General features: G+C 45.3%; 1 protein-coding gene across 1 annotated transcript in view; it reads left to right on the top strand.

Moving 5' to 3' along the window:
* ttc21a (tetratricopeptide repeat domain 21A) overlaps window positions 1-20,427 on the top strand; it is a 76,507-nt gene that overhangs the window by 31,564 nt on the left and 24,516 nt on the right. The window contains exons 10-16 of the mRNA XM_033039297.1: window positions 435-564; window positions 6,021-6,178; window positions 8,876-9,097; window positions 12,129-12,367; window positions 15,523-15,595; window positions 18,404-18,514; window positions 19,496-19,634. Coding sequence (XP_032895188.1) covers window positions 435-564; window positions 6,021-6,178; window positions 8,876-9,097; window positions 12,129-12,367; window positions 15,523-15,595; window positions 18,404-18,514; window positions 19,496-19,634 — 1,072 coding nt within the window. The remainder of the gene's footprint in view (window positions 1-434; window positions 565-6,020; window positions 6,179-8,875; window positions 9,098-12,128; window positions 12,368-15,522; window positions 15,596-18,403; window positions 18,515-19,495; window positions 19,635-20,427) is intronic.

Raw genomic sequence — 20,427 nt, 5'->3', positions numbered from 1 at the left:
CTTGGTTCCACTGAGTCCGCGCCGATCATCGATCGCATCGTACACTGCCACTATCCTACACATTAGAGACAATTTTCATTTTTACCAAAGCCAATTAACCTACAACCCTGTACGTCTTTGGAGTGTAGGAGAAAACTGGAACACTTAGAGAAAAATCCGCCTGACCACGGGGGGAATGTACAAACTGCGTACAGACAGCACCCGTAGTCACGATCGAACCCGAGTTTCTGGCACTAAGGCAGCAACTCTACCGCTGCATCACCTTGCTGCACCTCGTGAAGGTGGGAATGTTGGGAGAATGGGTTGTGGGAAAAATCAATGGGGGAAATAACATTGCTCTATAAGTTGACATAGACTCGATGGGCTGAATGGCCCTCTGTGTCGTAAGGTCATATCAAGTATAATGTGAATTAAGTCACGATTGCTCTTCACAGTCTGTTTTGCAAGGACAACCTCTTTCTCCTCTGCTAAGACAGTCTGCCATGATATTGGAGCCAGTGTTCAAGGTAGCTCCTGGGATTAAGCAGGTTCTGTACATAATGGCCCAAATTAGATACCTCTCAGGTAAGAACAATTTTGGTCAAGGATATATTATTAATTTTTTTAAATAATTTCTCACTCTGACCATGATATACACTTGGCTAAAACAAATGCATTTCTCATTCCTCCTAAGACAGACAGAAAATTCTGGAGTAACACAGCGGGTCAGGCAGCAACTCTGGTGAAAAGGAATAGGTGACGTTTTAGGCTCATTCTTCCTGGCAGTTTCTAATGGCATCAACAGACTAATTCTTCCTGGCCGTTTCTAATGGCATTAAGAGTGCTACAGAGGTACAGCAGTAAGTGCTGTGACCTCGCAGCCCCAGTGACCTGGGTTCGATCCTGACCTCCGGCACTGTCTGTGCGAAGTTTGTGACTGGGAGGTGGGGAAGGTGGTTGGCACCTGGTTTTTCCATTCTCCTTCCACATCCCAAAGTTAGGAATGTGGTTGCAACAAAGTAGAGTGAGGACAAAAACAGCACTGGAAGACCAGATTTACAAGGATATTGCCAGTGCTTGAGGGCCTGAGCAATAAGTGCAGCAGCAGATTTTTATATCGTTCAAGAGATTACTCCCTCTCGCCATTAACTCGACTACATGGTTAAGGAGAATGTCGTAATACGCATTTGAGCTCTCCGTGAGACCTTCAGAGCTTCTACGCAGATAAATCTTCATAACACAGTCTTTTGATTAATAGTTTCTTTATTGTTGAAGACACACTATAAGATATACATCCAACATACTCCGACTCATACACTTTAATCTTCGTCAAACTCCAGCATATCGCCTTAAACGTTAGAAAACTCCTCTTGTCTCTGTTAAACGTCACATGGTCGAAGGGTAAACCTTCCCCATGTAAGTCCAAAACTAAACTAAAAACTAAGCTTCTGCGCAAGAAACCTTGCTCCAAACATGCCCTAGACTGTCATAAATCCCACCCACATAATAACGGGCAGTCTAAAATTGAAAGGCCAATGCCATAATTAATGACACCCAAAATAAGCCAATGGCCACTACAATGAGGAGAGGTTGGGCAAGCAAGGACTTTACTCCTTTGAGCGCAGGTGGCTGAGGGGTGATTTTACAGAGGCATATACAATCATGAGTTCATGACAAGTATAGATAGGGTGAAGGTATCAAGAATTAGAAGACAGATTTAAACTCAGAAGGAAAGGATTTTATAGGAATCTGAGGGGGCAACTTTTTCCACAGGTGAGTATATGGAACGAGCTGCCAGAGAAAGTAGTTTAGGCAGGTACTATAACACCCTTTAAAAGATATTTGGACAGGTATGTGAAAAAAAGGAGAGGTTGAGAGAGATATGGACCAAACGTGGACAAATGGAACTATCCTAGATGGGACATCTTGGTCCACATGGACTGAGATTCTAATTCTGAGGAAAAGAGTGTCCACTCTTGCGCAAAACCTTAATTTGCATTTTAAGAGACAAAGAAAATTAAATATTTTTTGGATATAGAACAGTACAGCACACGAAGAGGCCCTTTCAGCCCACAACGTCTGTGCCGAACATGGTGCCAAGACCAACTCTTATCTGCCTGTACATAACCGAGGGACAGTTTCTTCCCAGCTGTTATCAGGCAACTGAACCATTCTGCCAGAGAGCGGTTTTGAGCTACTACCAATCTGATTAGAGATCCTTGGACTATCTTTATTTGGACTTTACTGGACTTTATCTTGCACATAACGTTATTCCCTTTATCACATATCTGTACTTGTTTGTAATTATGTATTGTCTTCCCGCTGACTGGTTAGCACGGAACAAGCTTCTCACTGCACCTCGGTACACGTGACAATAAACTAAATTAACATAAACCACATTCCTCTATTCCCACCATATCCATGTGCCTATCCAATAGCCACTTAAACGCTACTATCATACTCGCCCCACCCTCCCCGCCCCCCACCACTGGCATGGCGTTCCAGCACTCACCACCCTCTGCATAAAATAAAATTTGCCCCACACATCTCCTTTAAACTTTGCCCCTCTCACCTTAAAGCTGTGTAAAGGTGTAAACTACCCTATCTCTTCCATGCAGACTTTCCAACCAGCAGGGAGAGTTCATGTAAGGACATGCAGCAGCAAGGGCAGGAAAGTTCACTGCTCCTGAATTTGTTGTCCTGTGAGTGTGAAAAACAGAGTCATACAGCAGTTTCACCGCCTTTGGCACTGTGCTGCTGCAACACATGTAGTGTGGAAGATGTTATTTAATAATGGCCAATGCAGCAGGTATTTAGTGGGAATGATGATGATAAACTATGACTGGCCGGACAGTCATTTTCACTCAATGCACGACTGTTGAAAATCTTTGGGATATATAATCAAGAGTGTATATACCGGTGAACTATTCCCTCTGAGGGGGAACCCAGAACAAGGCCAACACAGTGGTGCAGCTGGTTGAGCCGCTGCCTCTCAGCGCACGTGGACCCGGGTCCGATCCTGACCTCGGGTGCTGTCTGTGGAGTTTACACCTTCTCCCTGTGACCACGTGGGTTTCGGCTGGGTGATCCGGTTTCCTCCCACATCCCAAAGTCATGCAGGTTTGCAGGTTGATTGTCCCTCTGTAAATTGCCCCTTATGCATAGAGTGAGTGGATGCGAAAGGTAGGATAACATAGAACTATTCTAGTGTGAATAGGTGATTGATGGCCAGAGTGGACTGTGGGCAAAAGGACCTGTTTCCATACTGTATGTTCTAAAGCTAATACATAAAGTAGTATAACATGTAAACTGCAGCTAAGACATTTGGGAGTGAAACCAGTATGTTCCATCTGCTCTAGTCCCACCAGCCTATGTTTGGCCCATATACCTCCAAACCTGTCCTATCCATGTACCAAATATTAAAAATAAAAATAAAAAAAGACAATTTCTATTGCATATCAATTTCTATTTGGAAATTGACAAACAATAAGAAAAACTGTCTTGGAAATAAAACACTCGGGAAAAGAAAATGTTGTCTCACCGGCCCACTGTAGGGTGGTTGACTTTTGACTTTTAAGAACATAGTCTATCATTTTTCACTGAAGAAGGACACAATGTGCTGAAGTAATTCAGCGGATCAGTCAGCATCTCTGGAGAAAAGGAGTAGGTGATGTTTCGGGTCAGGATCCTTTGTCAGACTGAAAGTAGATTTAGATTAGATTAGATTAGATTCGATTTATTGTCATTCAGACCTTTCGGTCTGAACGAAATTTTGTTTCCCTGCAGTCATACATATAATTTAAAAAATGACAAAAACACACAATCACCACAAATTTAACATCCACCACAGTGAGTTCACCAAACACCTCCTCACTGTGGTGGAAGGCGAAAATCTTAAAGTCTCTGTCTCTTCCCTCTTTGTTCTCCCTCTGCGCCGAGGCGACGGTTCAAACTCCGCGGGTGGTCGCTGCCTCCGCAACAGCTCCAGGGCCGAGTCGGGTCTCCGCCGCTGCTGCCGCCGCCGCCACAGCTTCGGTGCCGAGCCGGGTCTCCGCTGCTGCTGCTGCCGCCGCCATAGCTTCGGTGCCGAGCCGGGTCTCCGCTGCTGCTGCTGCCGCCATCACAGCTTCGGTGCCGAGCCGGGTCTCCGCTGCTGCTGCTGCCGCCGTCACAGCTTCGGGGCCGAGTCAGGTCTCCGCTGCTGCTGCTGCCGCCGCCACAGCTTCGGGGCCGAGCCGGGTCTCCGCTGCTGCTACTGCCGCCGCCACAGCTTCGGTGCCGAGCCGGGTCTCCGCTGCTGCTGCTGCCGCCGCTACAGCTTCGGTGCCGAGTCAGGTCTCCGTTGCTGCCGCTGTTGCTGCTACAGACCGATGCCGCCAGCTCCGCCATTAGGCCTCGGCGCAGACGGAGATGGGGAATACGACCGAAGAAAAAGTCGCATCCCCCGAAGGAAGAGACCAAAGCATGTTTCTCCCACCCCACCCACACACATACACAACTTAATAAAACAAAATTAACTAAAACATGACAAAGAACAAAACGAAAGAAAAAAAACAGACGGACTGCAGGTGGGCCGCAGCTGTTAAGCCAGCGCCGCCATCTTGTTTAGAGTTGGGGTGGGTGGAATAAACTGGAGGCGAGAAAATTCCAGTACAAATCAGGGCCGTCAACAGATGACCTCAGGAAGGGTGGAGCATTGGCTGGGGTGGGAGGAATACAAGGATATGAACCGTGGAACTGGTAAGAAGAGTAGGGTGGGAGAGAGGGAATACAGGAGCTATTTGAAATTAGAGAAATCAACATTTCACCCAGACCTGTCATTTTTCACTGTAGGGGTCCATTGAATTGACAAGCAATCGCTTCTATTGATAATTTTATTGACGGATGTTGCGGGTTGTGAGGAGAAGGCGGGAGAATGGGGTTGAGAGGGAAAGAGAGATCAATCATGATTGAATGGTGGTGTAGATTTGATGGGCTAAATGGCCTAATTCTGCTCCGATCACATATGAACTGATGAATCCATTAAACTATGTGACAATGTATTTTAAGCTAGCAGTAACAAAAATAAATTTGCAGCTATTAAAAGACCTTTGTGTTTGAGAGTCCTGTGGGAGAAAAAACATTGTTATTGCAAGTAGTAAGTAGAGTAGCTGCCTCATAGCGCCAGAGACCTGGTTTCGATCCTGACTATAGGTGCTGCCTGCGTGGAGTTTGCACGTTCTCCTTGTGACCACGTGGGTTTTCTCTCGGTGCTCTGCTTTCATCCCACATTCCAAAGATGTGCAGGGTTGCAGGTTAATTGGCTTCTGTAAATTGCCCCTAGTCTGTAGAATGCAGAAGTGGGAAAACAAAGAACTAATGTACGGGCGATCGATGGTTGGCATAAACTCAGTAGTCTGAAGGGCATGTTTCCACGCCGTATCTCTAAACTAAACTAAACTCAGCAGATTGGGCAGCATCTATGGAGAGAGAACTATGGAGAGAGAACTCTGATAACGGTCCTCCGTTAGAAGATCCAGGGGTGTGGTGCTAGACTTAGACAAAGCGAGATTTGAATTGATGGGTGGACTGTGTGAGCTGAATTCTGTTCCAGTTTGGTATTTCAGGTTAATTCTGTGGCTAGGTCTAACACCTAGGACTATTTTTGCCAGTCACACGGAAAATGGTATCTCCGAGGCGGCGAGTGGTGTAGCAGTAGAGTTGCTGCCGTACAGCGCCAGAGACCTGGATTCAACCGTGACTGCGAGTGCTGTCTGTACAGAGTTTGCACGTCCTCCCTGTGGCCACGTGGGTTTCCCCAGGTGCTCTGGTTTCCTTCCACACTCCAAAGACTTGCAGGTTTGTAGGTTAATTGGCTTCAGTAATAAAAAATTGTAAATTGCCCCTCATGCGTAGTAGGGTAGTGCTCGTGTACAGGGCGATTGATGGTCGTTGCAGACTCGATGGGCCGAAGGGCCTGTTTTCACACTGTATCTCTAAAGTAAAGGTTATAGACACAGAAAAAAGTTGGTTTAACCTCCACTGTTCTTCATCCCGCACAGGTAACCTGAACACAGCACAGGCTATTCTGCATCCATATCTCCAGATGAACCCCAGTTTTGCTGATGGCCACCTGCTCATGGCTCAGATATACCTGTCCCAGGGCAATTACAAAGAGTGTTCCCACTCTCTGGAACTGGGACTCAGCTACAACTTCCAGGTGAGAATGATGTCATTAGGCTCAAAGGGACCGATAGGGGAAACTCCAGAAATCTGCTAGAAATCTTAAATGAAGACAAAGAATGCTGGAAATACTCATGGAGCGTTTTGCATCTTGGTTAGCTACTGGTGACATATTAGAAGGTTGGAGCAATAGAGCTGTAGAATCATACAGTGTTGAAACAGTGCTACGGACCACCTTGCCCACACTGACCAACATGTCCCATCTACACTAGTCCCACCTGCCTGTGTTTGGCCCATATCCCTCTAAACCTATCCTATCCATGTACCTGTCAAAATGTTTCTTAAACGTTGCGATAGTACCTGCCTCAACTACCTGCCACGGCAGCTCGTTCTGTACACCCACCATCCCTTGTGTAAACCCTCGGGTTCATATTTAATCCTTCCCCTCTCACTTTAAACCTATGTCCTCTGGTTCTCAAGTCACTACCCTTGGCAAGATACTCTGTGCGTTTACCCAATCTATTCATTTCACGATAGACACAAAATGCTGGAGTAACTCAGTGGGACCGCAGCATCTCTGGAGAGAAGGAATGGGTGACGGTTCCAACGTGTTCCTGCCTACAGGTACACGTACACGTCCAACCTCATCTACTGTATCCGCTGTTCCAGGTGTGGACTCCTGTAAATCGGCGCGACCAAGCGCAGGCTCGGCAAACGTTTTGCTGAACACCTCCGCTCAGTCCAACTAAACCTACCTGATGTCCCAGTTGCTCACCACTTTAACTCCCCCACACATTCTCACACTGACCTTTCTTTCCTGGGCCTCCGCCATTGTCAGAGTGAGGTCCAGCGCAAATTGGAGGAATAGCACCTCTTCGATTGAAACCACCTTCTGCAGTTCCTTCCTACACTATTCATTTCATGATTTTGTACAAAAAATGCATTAAGAATGAGCCAGGAATCACCAGGCTGCTGAACCTTAGATCAACAATGGGGAAATGACTAGAAAAAACTCCAAGGCACAGGTTTTATGTTATTTTTATGTTCACATGGGGAGGCAAGGGCTGATTATGAGGAATTTACATGGTTTTGTGCAAGGGATATGTTACAAGGGTTACATAGATTCAAGGATCTGACTGGTAGAACAGAAAACAGGCACACTCGTCTGTTAAGTTACAAGTCAGTTTTATTGGCACGAGAGAGAACAAAAAGAATACCTATCTCAGTATGCGCGGGGGCCTGTCTTACAGCAGCTCACTTCCCTCTCTCTCTCTTGGCCTCCGTCCACAGTGCTGATCGCAACCCAGCCCGTCGGTGAACCCCTCTCGTCAGGAACTGCCTTATGGCTTACTGGCGCCTGCCTTTATACAGGCAGAAAACAGTTATTGAAATGACCGCTGATAAGTCCTGGCCAATAGCACTGTTTCTAAATAAATTCAAACTACAACCAATGGGAGGGGACTGCATCCGAGGAAGCCCCCCCCCCCCCCCAGAAACAAAGCGTTAACCGCTGCAGACTGGCGTGTAAAGGTAATACACACGGCACTGCTGGTTTGGCGCACAAAGTTTTAAACAGAGCGCTGTCAGCTTAGCGCATGGGAATTTAAACAAACCCCTGTCGGCTGCAGCTCTATGGGTTCTAAATATAGTGCTACCGGCCACAACGCTATGGGCGTTAAACATAGCGCTATGGGATTTAAACATAGCGTTATGGGTCATAGACTGTTTGGGTAAAATTCTCATATAACAGGATATCATGTCTCACAAAATCAATTACGAATTTTTTTGAAGAGAAAACTAGGGAAATTGATGAAGGTGGGGCAGTAAACATGGATTGCATGGGTTTTTTGCAAAGTTTTTGCAAAGACCTACATGGTAACTGATCTGGAAGGTTAGGACACCGGAGGTTCAAGGCTGGTTGGCATTTTGGATCCAAAATTAGGTTGGTGATGTGATGCGAGGCAGAGAGCAGTGGGTCTTTGTCTTTCCTTCATCTTAGAGATACAACATGAAAACAGGCCCTTCGGCTCACCGAGTCCACGCTGACCATCGATCACCTATTCACCACTCCCACTTTCACATCCACTCCCTACACAATTGGAGCAATTATACAGTCAAACCAGGACAGGACCTTCACAATGAATAATGGGGTGGTCAAGAAGGTTTTCGGTACATTGGCTTCATCAGAGTATTGAGCAAAGAAATTGGGATGTTATGCTACAGTTGTACAACACAGTGGTGAGGCCGCATTTGTGTTCAGTTTTGTTCATTAAACTGGAAAGGGTGCAGAGAAGATTTTGAGAGGATGCTGCAGCCGGCCTTGGAGGTGCTGGAGGCATTACCCCGGTTCACCCTCCTACCAGATCTTGCTCCTCGCGTCCGACGTCTCCAGCTCCATTCCGGTTACGCCGTCCCATGTGTCTTCGGGTGGGTTCCTGGTCCGCTGAGCCTTTGGATGGGCCATGCTCACCAACAAACTTTCAGGTGCGTCCCGCCAACCGATGAGCCTTGGGGCCGGTTCTCCATTACACTCTACCACACTACAATAGTCACACAGAGTATTATTTTTTGACGGGTCAGATAGGGTGTTATAGTAACTAATTGTGGTTGTTATGTGATGTTATAATATGCCTTCGAAAACTAATAGATCTTGTGTAGCAAAGCATAGGATTGTATGCTAGGTGTAATTTGACAACTGCCTAAATTTATGTCCATTTAACTGATACTGTTGCAGGTTAGAGATCATCCAACCTACCACTTGATTAAAGCCAGAGCACTGAAGAGGATGGGCAACATTGGAGAAGCAGTAACTATATTAAAAACAGCCATTGGTCTGCCGGGAGTGAGGAATTATTCCAATGTAAAGGGCAAAGAGTCATTGGCTGACATCAGTATAAGCAACTGTGTCTCTGTATATCTGGAGTTGGCAGTGGCTTTACAATTGAATGGCGAGCAGGTACTCCCACCTAGACACTACTTAGGGCGGGGTAGCGGTAGAGCTACTGCCTTACAGCACCAGAGACCCGGGTTCAATCCTGACTACGGGTGCTTGTCTGTACGGAGTTTGTATCTTGTCCCTGTGACCTGCGTGGGTTTTCTCCGAGACCTTCGGTTTCCTCCCACACTCCAAAGACTTGCAGGTTTGTAGGTTAATTGGCTTGGTATAAATGTAAAATTGTCCCCAGTGTGTGGGATAGTGTTAATGTGCGGGGATCGCTGGTCGGAGCGGACTCGGTGGGCTGAAGGGCTGTTTCCGTGCTGTATCTCCAAACTATCTCCAAGCTATTACCCGCCACGCTTTGTCTTCCCTCTCCCCTTTTCCAGTTTTCTTCTCCCACATTTCAAACAATCTGAAGAAGCGACTCGACCCGAAACGTCATCTCTCTGTTCACCAGCGATGCTGCCTGACCCACTGAGTTACTCCAGTGCTTTGTGTCCTTTTGTGTGTTAGCCAGCATCTGCAGTTCTTTGTTTCTACAGTCTGCATTTATGTTCCTTTAACATAATAAAAGAAAAAGCCAGTAAATAAGAATAATTAGAGACTAGTACAGCACCAAAAGCCCTTCAGCCCATCAAATCCTTGCTGTTGATCAAACATCCGTAAGCAACCTGGCTCTCTGGCACTGTGAAGGAGATGTCGCGTTTTCTATCAAGCCCATCATTGTGACATAGACTTAAATCTGGTCAAGATTGGAAAAAGAGGAATATTCTTTATCAATGTACCGCTGCTGGCAAATTCATTTCACTTGCACTTTATGTGCAATGTGACGAATAAAACTGTATTGTATCGTTGTATTGTATAGTCAAGCATGAGTTGTGAGTAAGAGACTTTGATTCATGTGGAGAAAAAGAATGGTAGAGCTGTTAGGTTGAATGACCTGTTTACATGTTGTAACATGATCCGATTCCACATCTTTTCATGGTAATGTGGATACAAGGAACTGCAGGTGCTGGTTTACAAAAAAAAGAGACAAAGAGCTAGAGCAACTCAGCGAGTCAGGCAATATCTCTGGAGAACAAGGATAGGTGACATTTCGAGTCAGTAGACAACTTTACTGGGCCTTACTTGACCAAAAATTCAGCCCAACTTCCTTCAACTCACCTGGTTGATTTCAAGGCACGATTATTCCCTCGAGGCAACGTGAGATCAATGATGTATGTTCATGTTTCTCAGTGAGGGAGATTTACAAAGATGTTGCCACAAGTCGAGGGCCTGAGCTATAGGGAGAGGTTGAGCAGGTTAGGACTTTATTCTTTGGAGCGCAAGAAGATGAGGGGTGATCTTAAAGAGATGTAAAAGATAAGGGGAGGACTAGATAGGGTAAATGCCCAGTCTTTTACCAAGAGTTGGGGAAACATTAATCAGAGGATAAGGTTTAGCTGTGGGGAAAAAATGATTTAATAGGATCCTGGGGGACAACCTTTTTACATATTAGGCAGAAGATGCAAAAGTTTGAAAGTATTTACCATCAGATTAAAGAACAGCTTCTTCCCCGCTGTTATCAGACTCATCAAATAACCTCTCATGCAATAAGGATGAATTCCCGATCTTCCAATATACCTCGTTACATCACATGCACTTATCTTCTATCTGCACTTTCTCTGTAGCTTCAGCACTATATTCTACATTATGTGAATATATTCCCATTTGCACTATTTGTTATACTCGTGTCTGGTACGTTCAGTCTGGATAGCATGCAAAAATAAAGTTTTTCTCTGTACCCCAGTACATGTGACAATGATAAACCAATACCAATATCAATACCAGTTGAGGATGCAAGGCTGAGACGTGTCAGGATGAGGTTGGTGAGCCTTTGCAAATGCACTCTGCGAACAGTACCAATCACTGTCTCAGCAAAGCCACCAGCAAAATCAAGGACGAGTCTCACCCCGGTCACTCCCTCTTTTGCTCTCCTCATCAGGCAATAGGTACAGAAAGGTGAAAACACACACCTCCAGATTCAGGGACACTTTCTTCCCAGCTGTTAACAGGCAACTGAACCACCCTATCACCAACGAGACAGTTTGCCCTGACCTACCATCTACCTCATTGGAGACCCTCGGACTATCTTTACTCGGATATTACTGGACTTTATCTTGCACTAAGCATTATTCCCTTTATCCTGTATCTGTACATAGTGGATGACTTGTTTGCAATCATGTATAGTCTTTCTGTTGACTCGATAGCACGCAACAAAAAAGCTTTTCACTGCACTTTCGTGGCAATAAAGTAAACTAAACTAAATTTATGATAAGATTTGTCTTTACACAGAGTGGAAGGTCGGCGTATTATAGCAAGGGTGTGGAGGCTTTGGAGAGGGTACAGAAGTCGTTCCCCAGAATTTTGCCTGGATTAGAGAATACTAAGGAAGGATTTGCTTGGATGGTTTTCTCTGAAGCATTGCAGACTGAGGGGTGAACTGATAGAAGTATATAGAAATCTGAGGGGCATAGATAGGTGAGAAAATCTGAATCTTTTTCCCAGGGAAGGCAATGTCAAATACTAGGAGGTATAGCTTTAAAGTGAGAGGGGTAATGTTTACACAAAATGTAGTTTTATAACTTAAGATAAGTTTTGTCTCAACACTGAGTGGTAGGTCACCACATTATGGGAAAGATGTGGAGGCTTTGGAGAGGGTACAAAAGATGCTCACCAGAACATTGCCTGGGTTAGAGAGCATTAAAGAGGGGTTTGCCAAACTTGGATTGTTTTCTCTGGAGTATTGCAGACTGAGGGGGGAGACCTGATGGAAGAATATAAAAAGTATCTGCACTGCCAAGGGAGATGGTGGAAGCAGAAATTATAGTGGCGTTTAATCAGACGTTACTGGACTTTATCTTGCACTGAACGCTATTCCCTTTATCCTGTACCTGTACACTGTGCAGAGCTTGATTGTAATCATGTATAGTCTTTGACAAAAAAGCTTTTCGGTGTACCTTGGTACATGTGACAATAAACTAAACAATCATTGAATTTTCTTTGCCAGCACGAAGCCTTCAAAGTCATGCAAGATGCCATCCGCGAATTTGCTGGAACCACAGAGGAACCTCGCATCACTGTTGCAAACGTCGACTTGTCTCTCAGCAGAGATGACGTTGAAACAGCGTTCAGCATGCTCAGAAGTATCCACCCCAAGCAGCCTTACTACATCAAAGCTCAGGAGAAACTGGCGGAGATCTACCTGCACAAGAAGAAAGACAGACGGCTTTACATCAAATGCTACAAGTATGTAAAAGACTGATCCAGGATTGGAAGAGAATATCTCAATTTTTGGAAACTTGAAACGAGGAAGGCGGCATGAGGCGGCACGGTGAATGGGGCAGCACGGTGAATGGGGCGGCATGGTGAATGGGGCGGCACGGTGGCGCAGCATTAGAGTTGCTGCCTCATAGTGCCAGAGACCCCGGTTCCATCCTGACTACAGGTGCTGTCTGTACAGAGTTTGTATGTTCTCCCTGTGACCGCGTGGGTTTTCTCAGGGTGCTCTGGTTCCCTCCCCCACACCAAAAACGTACAGGTTTGCAAGTTAATTTGCTTCGATAAAAATTGTAAATAGTCACAAGTGCGTAGAATTGTGTTAGTGTACGATGACCACTGATCGGCGTGAATTCGGTGAGCCAAAGGGCCTATCTCTAAAATAAACTGAACTAAATGAGGATGTGGATAGGGTGCAGAAGAGGTTTACCAGTATGCTGTGTGGATTAGGGGATATTAGCTTCAAAGAGGGGTCAAGGAAAGAGCGTTCACGTCGCAGCCCTGTTTCCACCAATCTTTCCACCACCACGCACACGAAGCACAAGACACCATTGTATGCAGATGCCGAGAAGTGTGTTCAGCTCTGGCTGAACAATTTCTATTCTTGTGATGTGGACACGATAAGAAGAAGCTTCAAAAATAAGTTGGACAAATTTGGATAGACAATTGTTTCGGGTCAGGACCCTTCTTCAGACTCAAGAAGGGTCTGAGGAAGGGTCCCGACCCAAAATGTCACCTCTCCCGATTAGGTTTAAGGTGAGAGGGGCCAAGTTTAAAGATGTTTTATTACTGATGGTGATTGGTGCATGGAACGTGCTGTTGGGGTGGCGGTGGAGGCAGATCCATAGTGATGTACAAGAGGCTTTTAGATAGGCACATGGATATGCAGAGAATGGAGGGATATGGATCGTGTGCAGGTAGAAGAGATTAGTTTATCTTGGTATCATGTTCGACACAGTTATTTTAGGCCCAAGGGTCTGTTCCTGTGCTACACTTTCCTATCTTCTATAAGACTACAAGACATAGGAATAGATTTAGGCCATTCAGCCCATGAAGTTCACTCCACAATTCAATCATGGCTGATCGATTTTTCCCTATCAATAACCTTTCTCCTAATAATTACTAATTCTAATCATTACTAATCAAGAACTTATCAATCTCTGCTTGAAAAATACCCAATGACTTGTCCTCCACTGCCGTCTGTGGCAATGAATTCCACAAATTCACCACCCTTCTCATATTCATTCTATGTTGGTTACTAAAGCACAGGGAATCCTGTCCTTTTTTTAAAGTACAACCATTGAGTACAAAAGCAGGAAAGTTACGTGGAACCTGGTTTAATCACAATTAACTTCATAACCTTTTGTTATATGATTGATTATGGTTGCATGATAGTGCTGAAACATGGGTGGGTGCTTCTTGGATTGAGAATGAATCGAGGTGTTTACAATTTAGAAGGTTTAGGCGGAGTGACGTAAAATAATCTGAAGAGATGATGTTTAAGACACTGGGTGGTTAAGGTGTGGAATGCACAGTGTGAAGGGATACTGGAAACACTTTCAATATAATCATTCAAATAAGACACTGAATTAAGCTATTTGGCCCATCAGGTTTGTGCTAGTCAATAAAGAGCTACCCTTCCTAACCTCTCTCACTAGCACCATACGTGAGCCCAGAGGTAATGTATTTCCAAGTACATTTGCAAGTGCGGGTCCACCACCGATTTTCCCGTAACCTGTGGTCCGGCACCTCCTTTAATCCACACAAAATTACAAGACGCACTTGAAATCCCCCCCTGGAAATCCCCCCCCCCCCCCCATGTGGCGCCTAGACCGGGTGAGGTGGCCGATCTAGACTTGATCGGGACTTCCATGACCGATCGGGGGGGGGGGGGTTGAATTTACCCCCTGTGGCTTGGGCTCTGGAACTCCGGCTTGGCCAGAGCCAGCAGATCCATTCTCATAGCCAGCTTCCAAGTCCAACTTAGCGGGCCAGTATCTCAGTTCTCCTGCATCCAGGGCGGAGCATTTCGGTACAGTTCGACTCCTCTTGGAGGTCGTGACATCTGTCGGTCCAGCAAAATGGATAATCTGGAAAGGCTGTGGAACCAAGGGTACTTGAAAATCGATGGTGGACTTTTACTTCTCAAATGTAATGAAGGCTTCTGCATCCATCACTCTTTCAGGCAGTGAATTCCACATTCCTATCCGAGCAGAGGAAGTGTTTCCTCATCATCTTCCTTGTTTTTCTACCATTCACTTTGCGATTGCCCCTGGTTTTTGGTCCTTTCTAAGCATTCTACCTAGGCCCCTCATAGTCTTTTGCACCTTAATTAATATATCGCCTAATCCCACTCCATTCCAAGTCTATCACGTCTTGCCTCTGAATTCCAGCTGAAATTCTCCAATCCTGACAACATCCTTATAAATCTCCTCACCCTCTCTGCAATCATAGCTTTCCTGTAATGTGATCACAGCTGATTCTTCATCTAAAGGGACTGCCCAAAAGAGAGAAGCGAGTCATAGCTTGGAAACAGGCCCTTCAGCCCAACTCATTCGTGCCAACCAAGATACCCCATCTAAGCAAGTCCATTTGTCTGGGGTTGGTCCATATCTCTCTAAACCTTTCCTATCCCTTTACCTGTCCCAAGTATCTTTCAAATGCTATTATAGTACCTGCCTCAACGACCTCTGTTGCATTGATGAGAAAAGACTCGAGCTGTGGCTTAACCAAAGTTCTATACAATTGTAGCATAAGCACACTTGTATTCTGTGCCTGAACTCAGGTCTTTAGGTGCAGCGGTAGAGTCACTGCCCTACAGTGCCAGAGACTTGGGTTCAATCTTGACTATGGGTGCTGTCTGTACGGAGATTGTACGTTCTCCCCGTGACCACATAGGTTTTCCCCAGGTACTCCGGTTTCCTCCCATACTCCAAAGGCATGCAGGTTTTGTAGGTTATTTGGCTTTGTTAAAATGATAAATTGTCTCTGGTGTGTCGGATGGTGCTAGTGTACGCGGATTGATGGTTGGCCTTGGTGGGCTAAAGTTTTAGTCTTGTGTTGAGTTTTATCTGCTTCAAATTATGATGGGCAAACTACTGAATTCATGCTGTTCCATTTTACAGAGACTTGAGTGAGCAGTTCCCAAATCCGCAGATTACCCTTCTCCTCGGCGATGCATATATCACAGTCCAGGAGGTTAGTCCAAATCCCTACATCGACCACAGGTTGTATCCAGTAATGTGCAGGATGTCCTTCCCTGTCTCTAAATAAAGATTTAGTACTCATTCTAATGGCGGAGAGCAGAAGTTCTTGCATGGCAGGTACCCACAGAGCGGGAAATTTTAACTTAACCTGAGGGCGGCACAGTGGTGTAGCGGTAGACTTCCTATGTTACAGCTTCAGAGACCTGGGTTTAATCCTGACCACAGGTATATTCTCCTTGTGACCGCGTTGGTTTTCTCCGGGTGTCTCGGTTTTCTCCCACACTCCAAAGATGTGCAGGTTTGAAGGTTGATTAGCTTTGGTAAGGATTGTAAATTGTCCCCAGTGTATAGGATAGTGCTAGTGTACAGGATGGTCGCTGGTTGGAGCCGACTGTTTCCGTGCTGTATCTCGAAAGTCTAAAAGTAAAGCCTAAAGTCTCTCCTGAGAGGGGTGGAAGAACCCGTGGGATCGAGTGAGACACTGGATTTATACCCTTCCCAATATTGAGTGGCTTCAGTGAAGAATAAAACCGAGTTCTGAGTTAAATGGAAAACTTGCCAACTTGCCAACTCACCAACATCCCGAAGTTAAAGTGCCCTCAGTTGAGATGTTAGATACAGGGTAAACTTCCCTCTGTTCTACCCAACAATGCCTTTAAACTGCATCCTCTAAATGTGACCATCTTAACGGTATACTTTTTTCCCATTTTCCACTCTGGTACTGTACTACTGCTCTTTAGTGTCAGGGAGAGGTTGAGCAGGCTAGGACTTTATTCCTTGGAGCGCAGGAGGCTGAGGAGTGAACTTATAGAGGTGCATAAGATCATGGAGGGAATAGAAAGGGTGAATGCATAGTCTTTTACCCAGGGTAGGGGAATGAAAAAACAGAGGATGTAGGCTTAAAGTGTGAGGGGAAAGATTTAATAGGAATTTGAGGGGCACCATTTTCACACAGAGGATGGTGGATATATGGAATAAGCTGCCAGAGGAGGACGTTGAGGCAGGTACTTAAAAAAAGACGTTCAAAGACATTTGCATAGGTACATGGATGGGAAAGGTTTTGAGGGATATGGGCAAATCACGGGCAGGTGGGACATCTTGGTCGGCATGAGCAAGTTAGGCCGATGGGCCTGTTTCCATGCTGTTTTGACTATAAACCAATAACCCTCCATTCATTCAGTGGACACTGTGGCAAAGGTGCTCAAAATATGCTGGGGCTGTGAAGATTGGTTGTCCAATTAGGCAGGGACAGTCCGGATATGAACCGTGGTCCCTGTGTGTGTAAAGCCAGGGTCTAACATGCTGCACCAATCAATTCCTTCTAGATTTTTAAAATAACTACCTAGAATTGACAGTACTAACATGAGCATTCAGCTCGATGGGAATGACTTGTTTACAATTTTCATCCAGTCTCCGTTGTGCTGTGCATTGTTTTATCCTTTTATCATCTCATTCAGCTTCTCCTTCAATTCACCCCTCTGAATTGTAGAACTTTAACACAGATTCCTGGCATATTTATTGTTATCATAAATTAGGAATATTTCACCCTTTCATTGATTGATTGATTGATTGACGAGGTGCTGTCATTCTGTCGAAATTTGAGTTTAGATTATGAATGCAAACAGGTCCTCCAGCCACTGAGCCTACGCCGACCATCGATCATCTGTTCACACTAGTTCTGTGTTATCCCACTTTCTCATCCACTCCTTACACACTAGGGGCAATTTACAGAGGCCAATTAACCTGCAAACCCGCACGTCTTTGGGATGTGGGAGGAAAGCGGAGGAAACCCACGCGGTCACGGGGAATGTACTAAACTCGATACAGACAGCACCCGAGGCTAGGGTCGAACCCGGGCCTCTGGCGCTGTGAGGCAGCAGCTCCACTACTTGCCTCAAGTTGCAGGAATATCTCGAGAATTGACAGATGAGAAAAAAAAATAAGGCGTTGGATGAACTCGGCAAGACAGGCAGCATCTATGGAAGGTATTGGACCGATGATGTTTTCGTTCGGGAAATGTAGTCTGTGCATTGCCCCTCCACAGATTATGCCTGTCCTGCTGAGTTCTTCCTGCAATTTGTTTTTTGCAAGATTCCAACATCAGCAGTCGCTTGTATCCCCATTAACAGGATAAAGTTAAATATTTTCACCGCAAGTTAAAATAAAGCAAAAAAGGATAGATCTGTGAGGCTTTGGTTTAGGTAATATTTGGGTCGGGGTGGCACAGCGGTAGAGTTGCTGCCTCACAGCGCCAGAGACCCGGGTTCAATCTTGATCACGGGCGATCTCTGAATGGAGTTTGTACGTTCTCCCTGTGACTGCGTGGGTTTTCTCCAACACTCCAAAGAAGTACCAGTTTATAAGTTTATTGACTTCAGTAAAATTGTAAATTGTCCTGAGTGTGTAGGAAGGTGGGGGTGGTAATTCCTCAAAAATGCTCCTTTGTTCCAGGAATCACATAAGGGGGGGGGCACAGTGGGGCAGCTGTTCCAGCCGCTGCCTCACAGCTGGCTCTAACAGAGACCTGGGTTTGATCCTGACCTCGAGTGCACACCTTGGTAGAGTGAATAGGTGATCGAAGGTGGGCGTGGACCCGATGGGCCGATGGCCCTGTTTCCGTGCTGTATCTCTAAACTAGTCACCGTGTTCTCTGGGAAAATTTAAAATGTAATCCCCCTCATGGTAGCAATGAGACCAGTGGATCCCCTTCTAGACAAAGCGATTAGGATTAATCAACACCACACCTCAATGTTCAATACTGTTTTATTTTGTCTGAGTGACTGTTTATAATTTACTTTAGCCCGAAAAAGCTATTGAGGTATATGAACAAATCTTGAAGAAGAACCCTCATGATGGACAATTGGTGAGGAAGATTGGTCAAGCTTTAGTTAAAACTCATCACTACACCAAGGTAAGAGACGCTCACACCTCAATGGTGCTTTTATTGCGTCATGTGCAAACGCACAGTGAAATGCTTTTCTTACATACAGTCCAGTAAAGTATTGCATTACCTAAGCACATCTCTCTGGCCCTACACTCATTCCTGGAACACCGGGATAAGAAGGACACTTACGTCAGACTCCTATTCATAGACTACAGATCTGCTTTCAATGCTATTATCCCAACCAAGCTCATTTCCAAACCTGTGTAACTTGGAGTCAGCACCCCCCTGCAACTAGATCCTAGACTTCCTGACCAACAGACCACAATATGTGAAGATAGGTGACAAATCATCCTCTACAATAATCCTCAATATTGGTGTCCCGCAAGGATGAGTTCTCAGCCCCCACCCCCCCATACTCCTTGTGCTCCTTGTTTCTTCCCAGCTGGTATCAGGCAACTGAACCATCCTACCAAAAACAAGAGAGCAGTCCTGAGCCACTGTCCACGTCTTTGGAGACCCTTGGACTATCTTTAATCGGACTTTACCAGACTTTATCTTGCACTAAACATTATCCTGTATCTGTACACTGTGGACAGCTCAATTGTAATCATGCATAGTCTTTCCTCATTGTACATAACACGCAACAAAAAGCCTTTCACTGTACCTCGGTAAACATGACAATAAACAAAACTATATTAAACTAATCCTCTCGCTAGCTAGAGTGCGGTCCTGACCACCCCACTACCTCATTGCAGACCTTTGAACTATCTTTAATGGACTTTATCGTTCTTTATCCTCCACTAAATGTTATACCTTTCATCCTGTATCTGTACACTTTGGAGGGCTTGATTGATATCATGTTTCGTCTTTTTGTTGACTGGACAGCATGCAACAAAAAGTTTCACATGATGATAATAATAAACTAAATTAACTGAGGGAATTTCTGTAATAGGTTGAAACAAAGCAGCCACTGACAGCTCAAATCACTTGTGATCTGTTCATCTGCAGGCTATTCATTACTTCGAAGCTGCACTAAAAATTGGTGGACAGGACTTCTTGTGTCACGACTTTGCCGAACTCCTCCTGAAACTAAGGTTATTTGAAAGGGCAAAGAAAGTTCTCAGACGGGCCCTGGAACACGATTATGGTACGTTGATGCCTCCAGACAGACAAGTCAGTAAGAGTAGGAGTAACTCAGTGGGTCAGACAGCATCTCTGTTGAGACCCTTCTTCAGACTGAGAGTCAAGGGTGAGGGAAACTAGAGGTATGAAAAGATTCAGAACAAATCAGAGTCGGCACCAATGGCCAAGGAGCCCACAATGGTCTATTGTTGGCTGTGGAGGAGGTGACAATGAAGGGATATGAACGGTGAAATTAGCAGGACGAATAGGGTGGGGGTGGGACGGAGTGAGAGAGAATGCAAGGGTTATTTGAAATGACTGAAATTAATTTTCATACCGCTGGGTTGTAAGCTGCCCAAGCAAAATATGAGGCCCAGGACAGAAAGGTCAATGTGGGAATGGGAAGGGGAGTTAAAATGTTTGGCAACCAGAAGATCACATAGGCCAAGGCGGACAAGGGTGATGTACTGCGGTGTTTAAGAGTATTACCGCAGTTTGTAACAGCAACAGGTAATTAGGCATGGTTATGTCATTGGTCAGCAGCTGAAAGCTTAATGACTGAGAAACATGTCATTGTAGAATAGTTACAACACAAAGGAGACCATTCATGTGCAAAAACATGAGAGGAACAGATCAGGTAAATGCACAGTCTCTTGCCCAGAGTAGGAGAATCAAGAACTAGAGGACATAGTTGAGGGAAGAAAGATTTAATAGGAACCCGAGGGGTAACTTTTTTTGCACAAAGGGTGGAGGGTGTATGCAATAAGCTGCCGGAGGAAGTAGTTGAGGCATGTACTATCACAATAGTTAAGAAACAT

Source organism: Amblyraja radiata, chromosome 2 (genome assembly GCF_010909765.2).
Source record: "Amblyraja radiata isolate CabotCenter1 chromosome 2, sAmbRad1.1.pri, whole genome shotgun sequence".
NCBI classification, from domain to species: Eukaryota; Metazoa; Chordata; class Chondrichthyes; order Rajiformes; family Rajidae; genus Amblyraja; species Amblyraja radiata.
Note: the sequence above shows the minus strand (reverse complement) of the source record. Positions and strands in the feature narration are given on the sequence as shown.